General features: G+C 41.4%; 1 protein-coding gene across 1 annotated transcript; it reads right to left on the minus strand.

Moving 5' to 3' along the window:
• Positions 1–534: 534 nt before the first annotated feature.
• On the minus strand, positions 535–15,639 carry LOC137611237 (CD109 antigen-like). The gene is made up of 32 exons (XM_068339326.1): positions 15,560–15,639; positions 15,261–15,412; positions 15,141–15,169; positions 14,771–15,004; positions 14,544–14,666; positions 14,002–14,041; positions 13,601–13,682; positions 13,414–13,519; positions 13,218–13,338; positions 13,005–13,114; positions 12,744–12,935; positions 12,486–12,587; positions 12,333–12,395; positions 11,460–11,630; positions 11,215–11,367; positions 10,521–10,590; positions 10,295–10,379; positions 10,044–10,161; positions 9,010–9,123; positions 8,672–8,890; positions 8,373–8,514; positions 7,348–7,524; positions 7,180–7,261; positions 6,814–7,046; positions 6,535–6,702; positions 5,961–6,151; positions 5,640–5,795; positions 5,434–5,499; positions 4,698–4,837; positions 4,421–4,577; positions 882–984; positions 535–722 (listed from the first exon to the last, which is right to left on the minus strand). Exons 1-32 carry the CDS (start codon positions 15,637–15,639, stop codon positions 535–537), a joined length of 4,167 nt encoding a protein of 1,388 aa, XP_068195427.1.
• Between the last annotated feature and the right edge of the window lie 873 nt (positions 15,640–16,512).

Here is a 16,512-nt window from a genome sequence, read left to right on the forward strand (position 1 = left end):
CCATCACCTCATCTCATCTCTTCTCATCGCATCTCACCTCACCACATCTCATCTTTTCTCATCCTGTTGATGCTGTCTTTATTCATGTCATTTTGCTTTAGTTGATTGCATAAAAAAATTTCTCAAAACTTAATAAGTAACAAAATCTAAGCTGTTATTGTCACTTAACATAATCTACCCAAGCAACAAACAAAAATAATCACAGTGCTGAGTTTTTAAATCCATTGTGTCAATTTTATACTTGTTAATGTGTAAACCTAAATAAGCTAGTGACCACATAAATAATATGTAGGAGAACTTAACAAGTTTCCAAAGATGGTAGTTACTTATTTATCCAGCATTTAAATCAGTACTACAAACAGTAGAAGGCCCTGCATTATACGAAAGAGCAGGATGTAAACAGGCCTGTAAGTATTACAATCATTTGTCAGCATATTATTAAAGAAAGATAACATTGGTTTTAAAACAGTTACAACTGCTTAAAATGCACATCATTGTGTGCACATGTCCATAAAAATGTCCCATTTACTCAGACTAAAGCACAACAAAAAAGCTGCTGATGCTGAGGAACAGGCTTAGCAGGCTGTGGGCAGAACTTCTTATTGACCCAGATGACATTGACATGGGGACGGGGATGCAGCGATGGCAGTCTCTACCACAGAAGGCACAGGAGTTCATGCTGTGAAGAATATCTGAGTTGTATAATCTCGTTGCTTTCCTCACTGTGACATAAGGAGATAATCACGAGGCGGTAATCATTAGTTCATGACATCATGACATCACCGGCCAGCAATGGAAACACAAACCATATTTTAACACCATCAGTGTTGAAACAATTTTTTTTTTTTTGGATGCAGGAGACACATGGAGACTGCACTCACTCGGTTCATAGTAGTCATACACGCGCACTACGGCATCATGCACCAGGGCCACTTTGTAAATTCTAATGAATGGAAGTTGGATGCAAACCACCGACTTGGTAATCTGGAAATGGAAGCAAAAAACATGAAGAATTCCAGGTGTTATATTCAATTAACACAATCATTACATCTCGCGAAGTGGTGATGTATTGTAAATGTCAGTGTTTGTGTGTTTGTCCGTCCGTCTGTCCGTCCATCCGTCCGTCTGTCTGTCCGTCTTGTCTGTCCACCAAATATCTTCACGACCGTTGCAGATAGAAAGATGAAAGAAAAAGCACATTACTAAGGCGGCAAAGGGGATGAAAATGAGATGATGACCTTGACCTTGAGAAAACCAGGTCAAGGTTAAATTTCGACTTTTTAAATTTTTTTACACATATCTTAGGAACTAGATACGATAGAAAGACGAAACAAAAGGCGTGACATTCACGGAGGCAAGGGGCTGAAAATTAGATTACAACCTTGACCTTCAAACCTAGGTTAAATTTTCACTTTTATACCGTTTTAAGTACACATCAAGCATTCATTGCCGCAACCATTGTGAAAGCAGGTCGGGGTAAAATTTTGAATCCAGGGTTGTCACAGGATGTTACAGTCTCTAACTGCCTTGATTGTTATCTTCATCCATCCATCTTCCACCTGTTATCCGTAGTCAGGTCGCGGGGTCAGCAGCTTCAACAGGGAGCCCCAAACTTCCCTTTCCCCGGCCACATCCACCAGCTCTGACTGGGGTATCCCAAGGCATTCCCAGGCCAGTGTTGAAATATAATCCCTCCACCTGATCCTGGGTCTGCCCCGAGGTCTCCTCCCAGCTGGATGTGCCAGAAACACCTCCCTAGGGAGGCGTCCCGGAGGCATTCGCACCAGATGCCCAAACCACCTCAACTGACTCCTTTCCATGTGAAGGAGCAGCAGCTCTACTCTGAGCTCCTCGCGAACAGCAGTGTTTCTTACCTTATCTCTAAGGGAGACACCAGCTATCCGCCTGAGAAGCCCATTTCCACCGCTTGTATCCACGATCTCGTTCTTTCAGTCATGACCCATCGCTCATGACCATAGGTGAGGGTAGGAATGAAGATTGAACGGTAGATGGAGAGCTTTGTGACAACAGTGCGGTAAAGCGACTGCAATACTGCTCCTGCTGCCCCAATTCTCCGTCCAATCTCAAGCTCCATTGTTCCCTAACTTGTGAACAGGACCCCAAGATACTTAAACTCCTTCAGTTGTGGAAGGACCTCATTCCCCACTCGGAGAAGGCAGTCCACTGGTTTCCTGCTGAGGACCATGGCCTCAGATTTGGAGGTGCTGATCCTCATCCCCGCCGCTTCACACTCGGCTGCAAACTGGACCAGTGAGTGCTGCATGTCACAGGCCGATGACGCAAACAGGACCACATCATCTGCAAAAAGCAGTGATGCAATCCTCAGGCCACCAAACTGTAAAGCCTCCTCACCACGACTACGCCTCGATATCCTGTCCATGAAAATCACGAACAGAATTGGTGATAAAGCGCAGCCCTGGCGAAGGCCAACAGCTACTTGGAACAAGTCCAACTTACTGCCGAGAACCCGAACGCAGCTCTCACTTTGGGTGTACAGGGACTGGATGGCCCTGAGGAGAGGCCCCCTCTCCCCATACTACCACAGTACCTCCCACAGTATATCTCTGGGGAAAATCGTACGCCTTCTCCAAGTCTACAAAAAACATGTAGACTGGATGGACATACTCCCAAGCCCCCTCTATGATCCCTGCGAGAATAAAAAGCTGGTCCGTTGTTCCACGACCAGGACGGAACCTACATTGTTCCTTCTCAATCCGAGGTTCGACAATCGGCCGGACCCTCCTTTCCAGCACCTTGGAGTAAACTTTCCCAGGGAGGCTGAGGAGTGTGATGCCCATGTAGTTGGCACACACCCTCTGGTCCCCCTTTTTAAAAAGAGGAACCACCACCCCAGTCTGCCACTCTTTCAGCACTGTCCCAGACTTCCATGCAATGTTAAAGAGGCGTGTCATCCATGACAGCCCCTCAACACCCAGAGCCTTCAGCATTTCCGGGAGAATGTCATCAACCCCCGGGGCTTTGCCATCGTGAAGTTGTTTAACTACCTCGGCGACTTCGCCCCGAGAGATTGACTCTGATCCCCCATCATCCTCCAGCTCTGCCTCTGCAACAGAGGAAGGGTCAGTTGGGGTAGTTGGATTCAGGAGTTCCTCAAAGTGTTTCTTCCACCGACTAACAACCTCCTCAGTCAAGGTCAACAGTGTCCCATCCTTGCTGTATACCGCTTGGATGGTCCCCCATTTCCTCCTCCTGAGGTGTCGGACAGACCTCCAGAACAATTTTGGTGCCGTCTGATAGTCCTTCTCCATGGCCTCTCCAAACTCCTCCCACACCCTCTGTTTTGCCTCCATCACAACCGGGGCTGCAGTCCTTCTGGCCAATCGGTACTCTGCAACTGCTTCAGGAGTCTCCAGGGACATGCCCCTGAAGGCCTCCTTCTTCAGTCGGACGGCTTCCCTGACCACCGGGGTCCACCACGGTGTTCGAGGGTTACCGCCCCTTGAGGCACCTAAGACCTTGAGACCACAGCTCTCAGCTGCAGCTTCAGCAATGGAAGCTTTGAACATCGACCATTTCGGTTCAATGCCCCCAGCCTCCACAGGGATGCAAGAGAAGTTCCTTTGGAGGTGTGAAATGAAGGCCTCACGGACAGAGTCCTCCTCCAGACGTTCCCAGTTCACCCGCACTACCTGTTTGGGCTTACCAGGTCTATCCAAAGGTTTCCTCCGCCAACGGACCCAACTCACCACCAGGTGGTGATCAGTTGACAGCTCTGCCCCTCTCTTCACCCGAGTGTCCAAAACATACAGTCAAAGGTCAGATGTTTGTTATCTGCATGTCTTAATATCCTGTGCTATATGTAATATAAAACACAAAGTGTTGGTCATGGTCTAGGTAGCTACGTATCTAATCTCTGTAATATATTAGCCATGACTCCCAGGTCCACGGGGTTTGACTAGCTAAACTGTCTGGCTATCCTTTTTTTCAGTGATCTGCTCGGATTCTACTGTAGGTTTCCTGTTTGTTTGTTTGTTTCTTTTTTCTTTTTTTTTAATCTTCTGCCTTAAAATATCCAAAACACAAAAACTGCTTTTTACAGAGAATTAGATTCATATGGCCAGATAAGGATTTCAGACGTCGGTGACTCATTTCTGTCAGGGAGGTTTTGGATTTTGAGGACTGTGACACTGATTCTTATTCTGAAAGAAAATTCAGAACAAAATTCTTTCAAAAACAAATTCCAATAAAAGGGAGGCAATTTTTCTTTCTAGCAAAAACTCATACATTAAAAATATTTTTTCTACTTAATATAAATGTTTTAATGGCTTGTGAAACAGTACAATTTAGTTGCTAAAAATAAGTCAATATTTGAGCTTTTCATAGCCCATCTCACCATCTCATACTGGACCATGACATTAAGACACAATGAGATACTTACTGAATCTAGGTAGAGGATCACCTTTTCAGGCAGTACTTCTACCTTTTGGATTATATCTGTTGGTGCAGCAGCTCCAGGAGAGAGACCAAAACCACTGAGCATGCCCACATCCAATATAGCCATGCCTGTATGACGTATTGGCAGACTGTCTTTTAAACTGGACAGCACAAAAACAAAAGATCATAATACTTGACTAGCATGGCAAAACTCATATTTAACAATAAGTGTTAAAAGCTTTACCTAACTCAACATATTTCTCTATCAGCATTGTGTTTACCTCATGCATACAGACAACAGCAAGTGATTGTACTCTCTATCCACGCTAACGTCAACATCCAGCAAGAAAGCCTCCTTGTCTGTGATTTGCTGGAGGTTCTGTGAAAACGCTTTGCTCTCCAGGTTGTAAAAGATGTTCATCTGGAAGGGTTCAGGGAGACATTGAATTAGTGGCTTACTGAGGAGCTCATGTTTACTGAATAGAAAGCAGGAGAGCCTGTCTCAAGGTCACATAAACAGCATCTGCTATAGTCTTAAGAAAACTTCCGAAGATTTGATTTTATTTGTTTACTTATCTCAGCCTCCAAGTATTTAAGGTTAAATCAGGACACATAATAGATGGGGTCTGGGGAGAAGACACCAGGTTGTAATATAGTGCATAGTGAAGAGATTAGACTTTCCCCTCTTTCTTTCAGGATATGTTTAACACAGACTTCTGCTGCTGCATGTGCTCCAGATGTTAATTACAGGGAGTCCATTATCATGCTACATTTGCATTTAGCTGTTTCAATTCCACATTTACGAGGCAGTTTGCTGTGCAGGGTGCTGTTATTGTTCACAGATGCATTCAATTTATTTTAGTCATACTCGAGTAATTAAATATTGTTAATGTTGTGTTGAGCAAGCTGGAAGGAGTGAAGCATTCCTGCAAAGTGAGAACCGCTTTGGACATGCAGTGCGATAGTTTCCTCAAGGTTCGGTAGCATATCATGAATGATGGATGACCCTGACTCTACCTGAAGTACTGCAAATCCTCTTCCTTCCATGTATATTTTTAGATTTACATCTGTATCAGCTTCAATCTAAGTGAGAAAAAGAAAGTCCCAGATGACAAGCACAATCACAACGTAAAATATTTCAAGGCAAAATGTTTTTGATTCCAAATGCAATGCAGCAGGTCCCTCTAGCAGTGTGACCAGTTGCAAACACTCAAATCTGTTACCTCTCTGCTCTGATACGTCCTATAGTTGGAGGAGTTGATGCTCAGCAGCGACAGAACCTGAGATGCTGGGGTGGATAAACTGAGCCTGAGGTCAATGGCATTGGCCCCACTGAAGGCTGCAAAGCGAGCCAAAGCCTGGAGGGCAACTACTGTGGCCTGATGAAGACAGAGGAAGTCAGGCCAAGACTTATGAAGGATAATTATGATATTAGGATTTTAGGTCCAGGGGAAAAGTGCTCCCTGTGCTGTGCTACCAGTAACAAGTGCTTATACATTTCCAACTTCACCTTTAAATAGGTCTTTATTTGAGAAAGATGTCACCTGTGTTGTCCCGTAGCCTCCCAGATGGTTTCTCCTCTCGCTTAACCACTTCATGAGCGCTATGCCTTCCACCAGTTTGCCACGCCTAAAGAGAGCCAGCAGTACATATGAGGCCATCTCAATCTGCACTGAGGGAACATGCTGGTCATGAGAGGCCAAGCCGATCGACGAGCTCCACGTCATGACTCCATCTTCAGAATTAAACAAAAAAACAATGAATTCAGCTCTATTCTGACAGATGTATTAGTTGCATGACTGAAAAAGAGGTCTACACATAAAGCATCACAAATTGCTGAAACATTGTTGCAGTAGGTCTTTAGCTATGGAGACATGCCCTGCAGGTCTGTAGTTCTGCGATCACTAGTGGTAGAAAACTTCTGCAACCTCCTCTCTATGGCTTCAATGAATGGACTGTATCTGATAACATGAATTGTAAATTGGTACATCTCAGCTTTTACAGTAGCTGCGGCGGTGTCATCAACATTAATGATCATAACAAAGAATACTAAAAATATTCAAATGAATAAAATATGTGTGTTGAAGATGAAATAGCGTGATAGCTTTATTAAATGACCTCTATATTCAGCTCTCCTTTCCAGCTCAGTCAGGGCCTTGTCAACCAGAGGACTGTTGGCCAGAGTCAGAGCGTAGGCCAGCAGACATAGGCTGTAGTTACTGACTCCTGCATCAGACAATCTGTTCTCAAGGTAAGTTATAGCCAGCATCACATGACCTCCATAACCTGGGTACATGTCCTTCACACAGAGACACAACAAAGGTCATTGGTGTCAGTTGATTCCTTCCTGTGATAAATTTGATGCGGAATGCATCTTTTAAATAAGATATGTGTGACTCACCAAGTAGCTCTCGTCCTCTAGCAGTGTGATCAGCACATAGGCAGTAAGTGCTGCTGTACCATTATCCAGTTCTCTCTGCATCTCTGTGTGAATCAGTCTACCCTCAGTGAATTCTCCCCGGGGTCCCTGCTGCTCCAACAGCCAAGTCATGGCCTTGGTCAGGACATTCTGGTTTATCTGCATGTAGGGCTGAGCCTGGAGGAAGCATCTCAGTACAAAGGCTGTCAGCCTGCACCACAGACAGAAGAAGGAGCGTCAGAAACAAGGAGAAGAAAAAAAGAGGCACAGAAAATGAAGCTTGTTTTATCTGCTATGTGGTATCATCTCAGAAAAGGTGCACTGAGCTTAGGTCCATGACCTACCAAGTGCTACCAGAGGGGTCGCTGGCTCCAAAGGCACTGAACGATCCATCATCCAGCTGGAAGGACAGTTGCCTCTGATACCCTTGCAGCAGAAATTATAACACATCACTCAAAAGAATTCATATAAATAACCCTGACGACAGATAAAACTGTACCCAGCACTCGTACCCTCAATCATGAGTGCCAGAGCCCTGCTCCTGATCTCCTTGTTGTCCTGGGTTGACCTGTCCAGGTACTGGAGAACATACACACTTGGAGCAATTTTGATCATGTTCTGCTCCCCACAACCGAGTGGCAGGTCAACCAGAGAATCCAGATTGTGGATGGACAAGGCCAAAATATCACCTTTATAAAGCGATAAAGGGAAAAGGACAGATTTACTACATAATGTGTTTACTGGTAGCTTTTATTTCAGGTACAATGAAAGATTATTTATTTGCTTTTTTTCCCCATCAACCTACAAAGTTCTCAGATACTGTATTGTCTGCAACTATGCTAAGCTAAAGTTGGGAGAGTTCATTTTCTTTTTTCCACGTCATTTTTTGCTTTATATAGAAGAAAAATGTACTTAAATAATCCCCTTGGGAAAATTATTTTTATCAAGCACTGTTGTTTGGGTAATGAAGTAAAACAGGCATGGGTCAGTGGGTCTGTGGGTCAGTGGATCAGTCGGTAGGTAGGTGTGTAGGCTTACTTCTTCTAAAAAATCAACAGGATTTTTGGTTACATGTGGAAGGATGCATCTGTGCCAACCAGCCTGACAGCTGCTCTCAGCCTGCCTTCCATAAACATTTCTATTTCACTTCAGTTTCCGAACAACAGTGCTTCATGTAGATATTTCTAAGCTTATAATCTTTACACACAGGGAAAACGTGTGCACAAATTACACTTGACTAGATGTAAGCACATGTAGCATTAACCCTTCAAGTCCAAGTTAATTATATTTGATACACTTGAGGCTGCTGTATCATAAATATGATCTGTTTTTTGTCCTGAAAAACAGGTATGTACAATTTGACACATTTTTTGTGTGCATTTTGCACACAAAAAAGAGCTAAATGTGACAAATCTTTTAACATTTGTTAAATAGTTCAATAATGATTTTAATTAAAAAAAATTCTAGTAATTATTTCATGGTTCAGGATTTACAGGGTCAAAATGCCACCAAATTAAAGGACAATTGTCAGACCTACCAACCAATGCCACGTAGCCCCTCTGGCTGTCTGGTACCACATGGGGCGGATAGAGGAATGAGATTAATCTGGACTTGTTGTGTTTCAGTGGGGCGATCTCCAGGAACAGAGTCTCTGAGGAGGACTGTTCAATCCCCTCTGCCTTAAGGAACACAGAATGATTTATTATAGGGTTAAATGTGCATCAGGTAGCATGGTTTAAGTGACATGTTTTATGTACCATGTATCCATATGTTTAAATAATGCATCGAAATAAGGAAGAACACAAAGTACTGTCTAATGTCTCTGTAATCCCCCACCTTCACAAACACTTCACGGGTCAGACTGTCTGTTGCCTCTGCAGATACAGCATCCACAGATATTTTCATCAGACCCAGGACCACAGGCCGTATAGGGAACAGCGCTGAAGCAGACATGTGACTCTTTAAAATGAGCTTCAGGGCATTTAACACATGAATGTCTCCTCTGTCAACCAGAACAAACTCAAAAGCCTCGCTCTGTGCCACCAGCACGATGATCTGTGAAGACAAACATGTGGCCACAAAAGGTTTCACTGCCTGTGTGACATAATTAAAAAAAACATTCTGAAAAAGATGCTCATCAGCAGTTAAATGCAACAGATACTCCAGACTCATACCTCTACGTCATACTCTAAATGGTTGACGATGTTCACCTCCAGGACAATCTCCTCTCCTTTGGTCAGGTGTGAGGGGACATCCAGATACAGGGAAAAGTATTTGGACACGATCAACTGTCAATGATAAAACTTAAATAACCATAAAGGTTTACCTAATATAGTAAGCAGTGATTACTAAAATGCACGATACAACATTGGGCTTACAGACTGAATTTGAATAATCACATTACTGTAAATGTGCAGTTTAGCTCCGTAAATTATACAGTATTGGGTAAGATTTCCTCAGGGGATTCTGTGGGGAAGATGGAGGATAAATGTATCCCATTTTTAAAATTCATAGGCCACAAAGAGGTAAGATTTTACATAGAGGGCTCAAGTAAATGTCCACTATCGCTGCCTATTTCTTTATTCAGTATACATTTCATTCATTCTTTGCCATTGGCGCTAAAGCTAAAACATCCAAAAGGATAAGAGTGAAAACATTTTCTTAGAAGAGGTAAAAAGCACTCTTGCAATCTGAAATGAAATGTAAAATCTGCCTTCTTATCCAGATATTATCCAAACTCAAGATTAATCAGAATTCGTAGGTTAGTTAATGTGTAAAAGGCAAAAAAATCTGGAAAAAAGCCTAGTCTTTCTCTCTTTCTCTCTCTCTCTCCCTCTCTCTCTCTCCCTCTCTCCCTCTCTGTCTCTTTCGCACTTTCTCTAATTAAATCCTCATCTTTCCATAAAATTTAGTGTCCAAACCTCCCACCAAGGTTCAAGAATGTCTGTTAAGCAGATTTTGTGTAATTTCGCTAATAGACAAATAAATCAAACCAATAAATCAGACAATACAATTGGAACGAAACTTCCAACAATATAATTGATTGTTCCTTGGGAAACACCCTGCCTTTGCATAACATTTCTTCACTTTATACTGCACTCAGATAAACAACAACATAATGATGGAGGTCCCAAACAAACAGATGCCCATGAGAGCATGATCCGTCCCAAAGAGGTTATAAAGAGACACCCAGTGCATACTTAGTTACCTTTTCTGGCACACGAGTGAAACCCAGGCCCAAGTCGTCTGACATAACCAGCGCAAAAGCGCTCAGAGAAGCAAAACCATCTGGCACCCTTATCTTCCCAGTGGTCCATGTTTGATCACTGACAGGAAAAGAATAATATTGAACCTAAAATCTTCTCTTTTTCTCCAAATATATGGGTTCTTGTCTATAACAACATGAATCACTGATTTAAAAAACTTCTTGTACACATTTCACTGTTTTCCAGCGCTCACCTAACTTTACTGTCGAACCACGTGAAGGATTCAGTCCCCTCTACCCACTGGCTCCAGTACTTCTCTATCATTAATGCCTCTAATTCTGAAAACGTGTAAAGAGGGGGGAAAGAGTTCAGAGGAGGCTGTGATGATTCAGTGTGTTAAATGGCCACAAGAGGGCCTCAAAAGTAGAGAATACAGTATTAAAGGATCACAATGATTCATGGTGCTGGTATTATTGTACCTTTTTTAGGTCCATCAGGCTGCTTCTTCTTATATATGTTGGCATTGGTTAGCATTTTTATTTGACACTCCTGCAGTGAATGACAGAAAAATATGATAGCAATGATAAATCTGTCACAGAATCAGCAAAAAAACACCTGTAAATTGTGCTTTAGATGTAAACAAGCATCAAGAGGTTGACTTTCAGTGTATACATCATCTCTTGGCAGTCATTTAGTTGTAGGTCAGATCTTGGCTGGAGATTTAAGGTGTAAAACTGTCTCAACTGTCACCGCCTGCAGAGGTCTCACTTTTTAAAGTGATTTATTCTCCCCGACAAAATACACACTGCCAGCGCCTTGAAGTTCAGAAAAGGTCATCTTAAGAAAGCATGTGTGGGTGAGCTTTGTTCCCTCCATCGTTCATCCTTCAACCCTCAGGTCATGCACCCAGCACACTAGAGTTACCAGGTGTTAGAAACAGGAGTTATCCTCTGACAAAGCAGACAGATAGGTTACATCTAGACCAACCAGTTTATTGGTCACACACTGAATACTCATACACTGTCTAACTGGGAAGCGGGAATAGATCAAAAGAAGCCTGGGAAGACTGGATTCCTGTATTTAAACTGTAAATTGGAAGAAAAATGACACAAATCTGACCCTCTGAATTTCATCTAGTGACAAATACTTTAGAATTTTGATGCGTTTTCATACCTGCTGCATTGTTATCTCGAGGTCAGCATGTTGAGCCTCACCGTGATTTCCCACGACCACAATTCCAACCTGTGACCCAGGTTTAAGGACAGTCACTGTGAGTGATACATGCTCTGATGGCTGGGCTTTTTCAGTGCTCCATTTTAGATCTACCTGAAGACAGCAAACAATCATACATATGTCTAGAATAATTTCTCACCTATTCGAATAATATGATAGATTATATAAAATGGCAAATGAAATACATTGCTCTGTTGGTCGATAAGTATGCATGCTGTGTCACTGGTGACCTCTCCATCAGGGAGGATGCAGTAGACCATGACACAGGCCTTGGGGTACCAAGATAATGTTGGAATCAGAGAAAAGGAGGAGGAATCTTTTGTTCCAGCAGCTACCACTTGACCTCTGGAGCTAACCTGAAGAAACGACAACAACAAAAAGGACAATACAAACTCTGTGAAATACAATATTTACATGAAAATGAATACAGCTCCATATACCTCGATAGTGTTTGAGAGGATGTGGATGGAAGGGTATTGAAAGAGATTATGTGGTTCCTTAAGGAGAATATTGCGTGGATGTGGACAAATTCAGTTATTAAGGGTGTTAACAAAGAAGACCCACAAATGTCAGCAAAAGTATTCCAAATTTGACTCCATTACAGGTAAACAGTATGTCTTTATTATATTAAAGGATGTAAGCAGTGGAGATTTAATTAGCTCTTACTTTTGATTCAATAACCAAACCCCTGAAGAGAACTGGTGCAAATTTGTGATGATTTTACATCGTTCCCTCATCAAAATGTGCAGAAATAAATGTTATTTTTTATGACACAAGGCGTTATCCAGCTCAGATTGATTGTGATGGATTGTAAACAATGGCAGTTGAGGACCTTGTGTCCCATATGACACTCAATACAATCTTTACTTTAATGGTGAAAATATACTGAGAAAAACAACTATCATTCAATGTTTACCTTTGTTGTACAAAACAGTTCCAATTTTTGAAAAAAAAGTTACAAATTAAGATTGTGATTAAATACTGTCTGATCTTATTTTTGCAGGTCGTCCAACCGTCAAACTATATTATATGATTTTTGAGAATTTACCCAAACATACCACAAAATGTAGCTTAGATGGTTGAAAGGTACTATCCACATCTACTTGAAGAGAAAATCCAATCTGAAAGTTAAAAATGAATTATGTCATGAACATTCAGGCTTGTTTGCTGTATTTTTAATTTTATAATGTAATGGACTAAAAAAAAAGTACCTGGGCAGTTAAGGTGTTAAATGGTGAAATTTGTATGTATGAACCACTTGGGGACAAGTTGTTGAAGATCTTCAGAGTCTCCTGGCTGGAATGAAATCTTGCCTTCATATAAACCAGTAAGACAGAAAATATGAGCATGTGGATGAAAACATTCATTTGAGCTACTGTACATAATTGATATCTTGTGATCTTACAGTTTTTTCATACACTACTTCTACTACACCCACAGTACTCATCTTACATACAACCAATACTCACCTGAATATAAACCACTGTTACTTGATTCTGTAGTTTAATCTTAATAGGGATGTTCCCATCCTCGGGCACCGGATGTGTCTCAGTTGTAGTTTCTTCCGTCATCATGGATGTTCTTTGACTGACTCTAACCACAGTAAGGTGCATGAGATCGGATGAGCTGAGAGGCTTTCTGTCATATCTAGAGATCCTGAGCTGTGGAACATAAGAAGAGATTAGCTCATGGATAAAATTGACACTGATAATAGAATAAAACTGACTTACTTTTAAATATAAGTGTAAAGATGGCTTTAGAGTAGGTGGGAAACTATGGAACTCAATCTGGAATAGGTTTTTCATAGGTTGGACTTCAGCTGTTTTGTCCACCTTATAGCCTTTGGTGACAAGTGATGATAGACAGAATTGCATCGAAGATGAAGCTGAGGATGTACTGTATATTAAGAAATCTTTTATTTATATCCTTTGAATTAATCTTACCTGTGAGACTGTCAGTTACAGAGGCATCAACACGTAACCGTCCATCACTGTTGATTCCAGATGAGGTGTAAAGACTTTGAATGACATCTCTGCTGAAGAGAAACTGTGTTGACCCATAAATCTGAGGGCAAAAATATGTTGATCGTAAAAAGACATCCATCTTTTCATAAATGAGATAGGAGGCATTAAACCTTACCTCTTTTGTTTGTGTTTCTGTGAATGGAGAGACTGTATTGTCTGTATCAGATACCAGACTGACAGATACGTCTAGTGTTCCCTGTACAGGCTGTCCACTGGGGTAACTAGAGGGGGAAAAACAAAGTACAATTGTATATTTAGTATCAAGTGTGTAAATGTGATGTCACTGAGTTGAGTGAACTTACAGTGCTCTAACTGATCCTGAGATGTCGTATCCAGTGAGGACCCATGAAGGCATCTTGAACAGCATGTCAAAGGGAGGAGGCTCTGCAATGATGAGAGCAGCAAGAAGGAATAAAGTTTACTCAAAGGAGTGTGCTCACATTCTATCAGTGAAAACACTAATATAACCTGAGGCTGATAGGAATGTGAATTGTTTTACAGGCTCATGAATAAAGGTTCTGGGCAAAAAGTTCAATTAAAGCAAGAAAAATTCAGTTGAACACAAAGTATTAAAAATTCACCACGGGCCTGTAATGTATGCATCAAATTCAACTGTAATTGGTTCCTAGTTGAGGAAATGTCTCTGGAACAAAGTAGTCACTGGTTGACTGATTAATAATAATAACAATAAAGTAATCTTTACCATGATGGTCCACAGTGAATGCTCTCTCATCACTCACGCCCTGTAAGGAAGAGTGAGGCCGAAGTGTTAGAAGATGTTTTGATTTTCAACAGCAACTTTTAATTTTCAACAGCAAATTCAACTGGAACGCCTGAATTTGACAGAAAATAATAGCTTAAAAAAATATATATTTTTTTTTTACAGATAGTTCATTAGTATCAGTTCCACATGTATTTGTTCAGGTGTCAAATTTTTTTGTTCACTTTTTTTTTTCCCATTTTGGTATCTTTTCTTTTTTTTTTGCTTACCGGTACTTGTTCCTTCACTTTTTGGATTCAACTAAATTTACATAATATTAAATCACAACATAAGTGGCTGAGGACAAGCAGAAAAAAGTACACGTTTGCAGCAGTGTTTTGTGGGGGATCTGCATTCGTGGTAGTACCATCCTAATTATTGGCCATATCCTCCCGCAAACTACTGTATATCATAACAGCCACATTATTATCATTATATTGTTGTCAGTCAAACTCCAGTAAATGCATTTAATTTTTCAACCCTACATTCACTGTTGTCGTGATCCTCCACTCTCCAAGAGGAAGCGTCTGAGATAAAGTGAATTCTTGCAACAAAATCCCCAAATTCCCTGTGGAATCCCACTTGTGGAAAACGTTCCCACTGGGATCCTGTATGCAACAAAAGAACACCAGTCAAACTTCCCACCACCACACAATACCCAGTTAAAACTCCATTCAGCTCGTCTGGTTTTGTTTGAAGGACAGGCACGTACCTGTACAGAGATGTCCACTCTGCCTTTGTATGGATGATTATCCAACTGAACACACACAATCCTGACTTTGACAGTCTCTCCTGGCTGATAGCGTGATTTATCAGTTTGAATGAAAGTGGAGACGTTCCTTGGGCAGTAATTGATGGTGGTGGTGTTGGTGAAAATGACTTTTTCCCCCTCGTAACCCCTCACAGTCAGATTTAAGAGGGCATTCTGTGGTATAGATCCAAGAATCTGAAAGAAAGAAAAATGTAGCTTTGACTTATGGTTTAACAGGTTATTTTAACAGATTATTTCCAAGTAATATTTGTTAATCCACGAAGAAAGCACAATATTTTATGAATAAAGACCAAAGAAGAGGAAAACTTACAGGGGGGAGTGTCACAATGTTGGTCAAACCTTGAAAAAGCACAATAATACTTAAGATCAACAAAGGTCTAAAAGTAATCCTGTAAAACAAAACGAATCGTCCTTGTACTTGCAATGTTACCTCCATGGAATTCATCTGTATGGACCACTTTGATGGTGGTGTGCGCCACTTCAACCATCAGCCTGCCATTAAAGTCAGCAAGGACAATGACAGCCAGCTGAGTGGGCGTCCCAGCATGTATCACCTCTGGGCCTGAGATCAGAAACCAAGTCCTTGTAAAAGGATGAGAAATGGCAGTTTAGTGGTTTAGCAAAGCAAACACACTCATTATATAAAAACTGTATTAATGCACAAAACGTAATTCATATACATCAATACTGAAGAATATTGCGATGGTGCTAATGAACCATTTCTTTTACCTGAATGAATTCTGAGTCGATCCAGGCACTGCAGGAAACACAACCCCCAAACACACAACCAAGGTCCAGATCTCCTTCATGCTCCTCACTTCACTGAACCTACAACTTTTGGTTCACACACCTAACACTTTGTGAAACAAGTGATCTGCACCAACGTTGTAAAACTCCACCTCCCGTTGTTGCACCAACGCCCCATGGGAAAGGATTCACATGCTCACACACGTTATTCTACACACACTGCGATGCATACACTTATTGTCACATACTCTTTGTCACACACAAAGATGAGGCCTTCAGATACTATTAACACCTTTGCCCAGAGGGATGCGTGTCGTCTGTCTATTCAGACCTCTCAGAGCTGTCTAGAGCTCAGAGAGACAATCTGGTGTTGTACGGATACTAAGAGGAAAATAAGTCTTGGGTGCCACAGGGAAAATAACATTGCATGCAGAGTGTGATACAAAATCGCCTGAGAAGCTAAATTGTGCCATGCCATCTGAAAATAGAGGCCACTTCTTGAATCTCCAATGTTTAATCCTTTATAGAGCATCCCTGATGAAAAAAAATCCATATCCAGTATTGTAGTGAGCAGGTTTGGAACTTTATTTTCCTTGTGACAAAGCAGAAAGATGGGCCATCAGCGAGTCTTTGGGCTTTGTTTTAAGAGACTGGACAAACAGTATTACTGGTTGTTAGTGACATGAATCAGTTGACTTTGTTGAAAAAGCTCTACTTTCAACGTGAATTATTATATGCATTAATTAATGTGCTAATTAATGTGTTTTGAAATGTATGTAAATGTGAAGAGAAAAAAAAAAAGTTTTTCAAACTCTTTCTCTACAGCAGGGGGCAATACAGACCACACAAACCCGTTACATGAAAGTTCCTTCGAATAAGAATCCCCGACGTGATGGAAGTGATTTACATAGTACATTGTGTTTTCTGTGCTTCAT

This window comes from Antennarius striatus, chromosome 17, assembly GCF_040054535.1.
Source record: "Antennarius striatus isolate MH-2024 chromosome 17, ASM4005453v1, whole genome shotgun sequence".
Lineage (NCBI taxonomy): Eukaryota > Metazoa > Chordata > Actinopteri > Lophiiformes > Antennariidae > Antennarius > Antennarius striatus.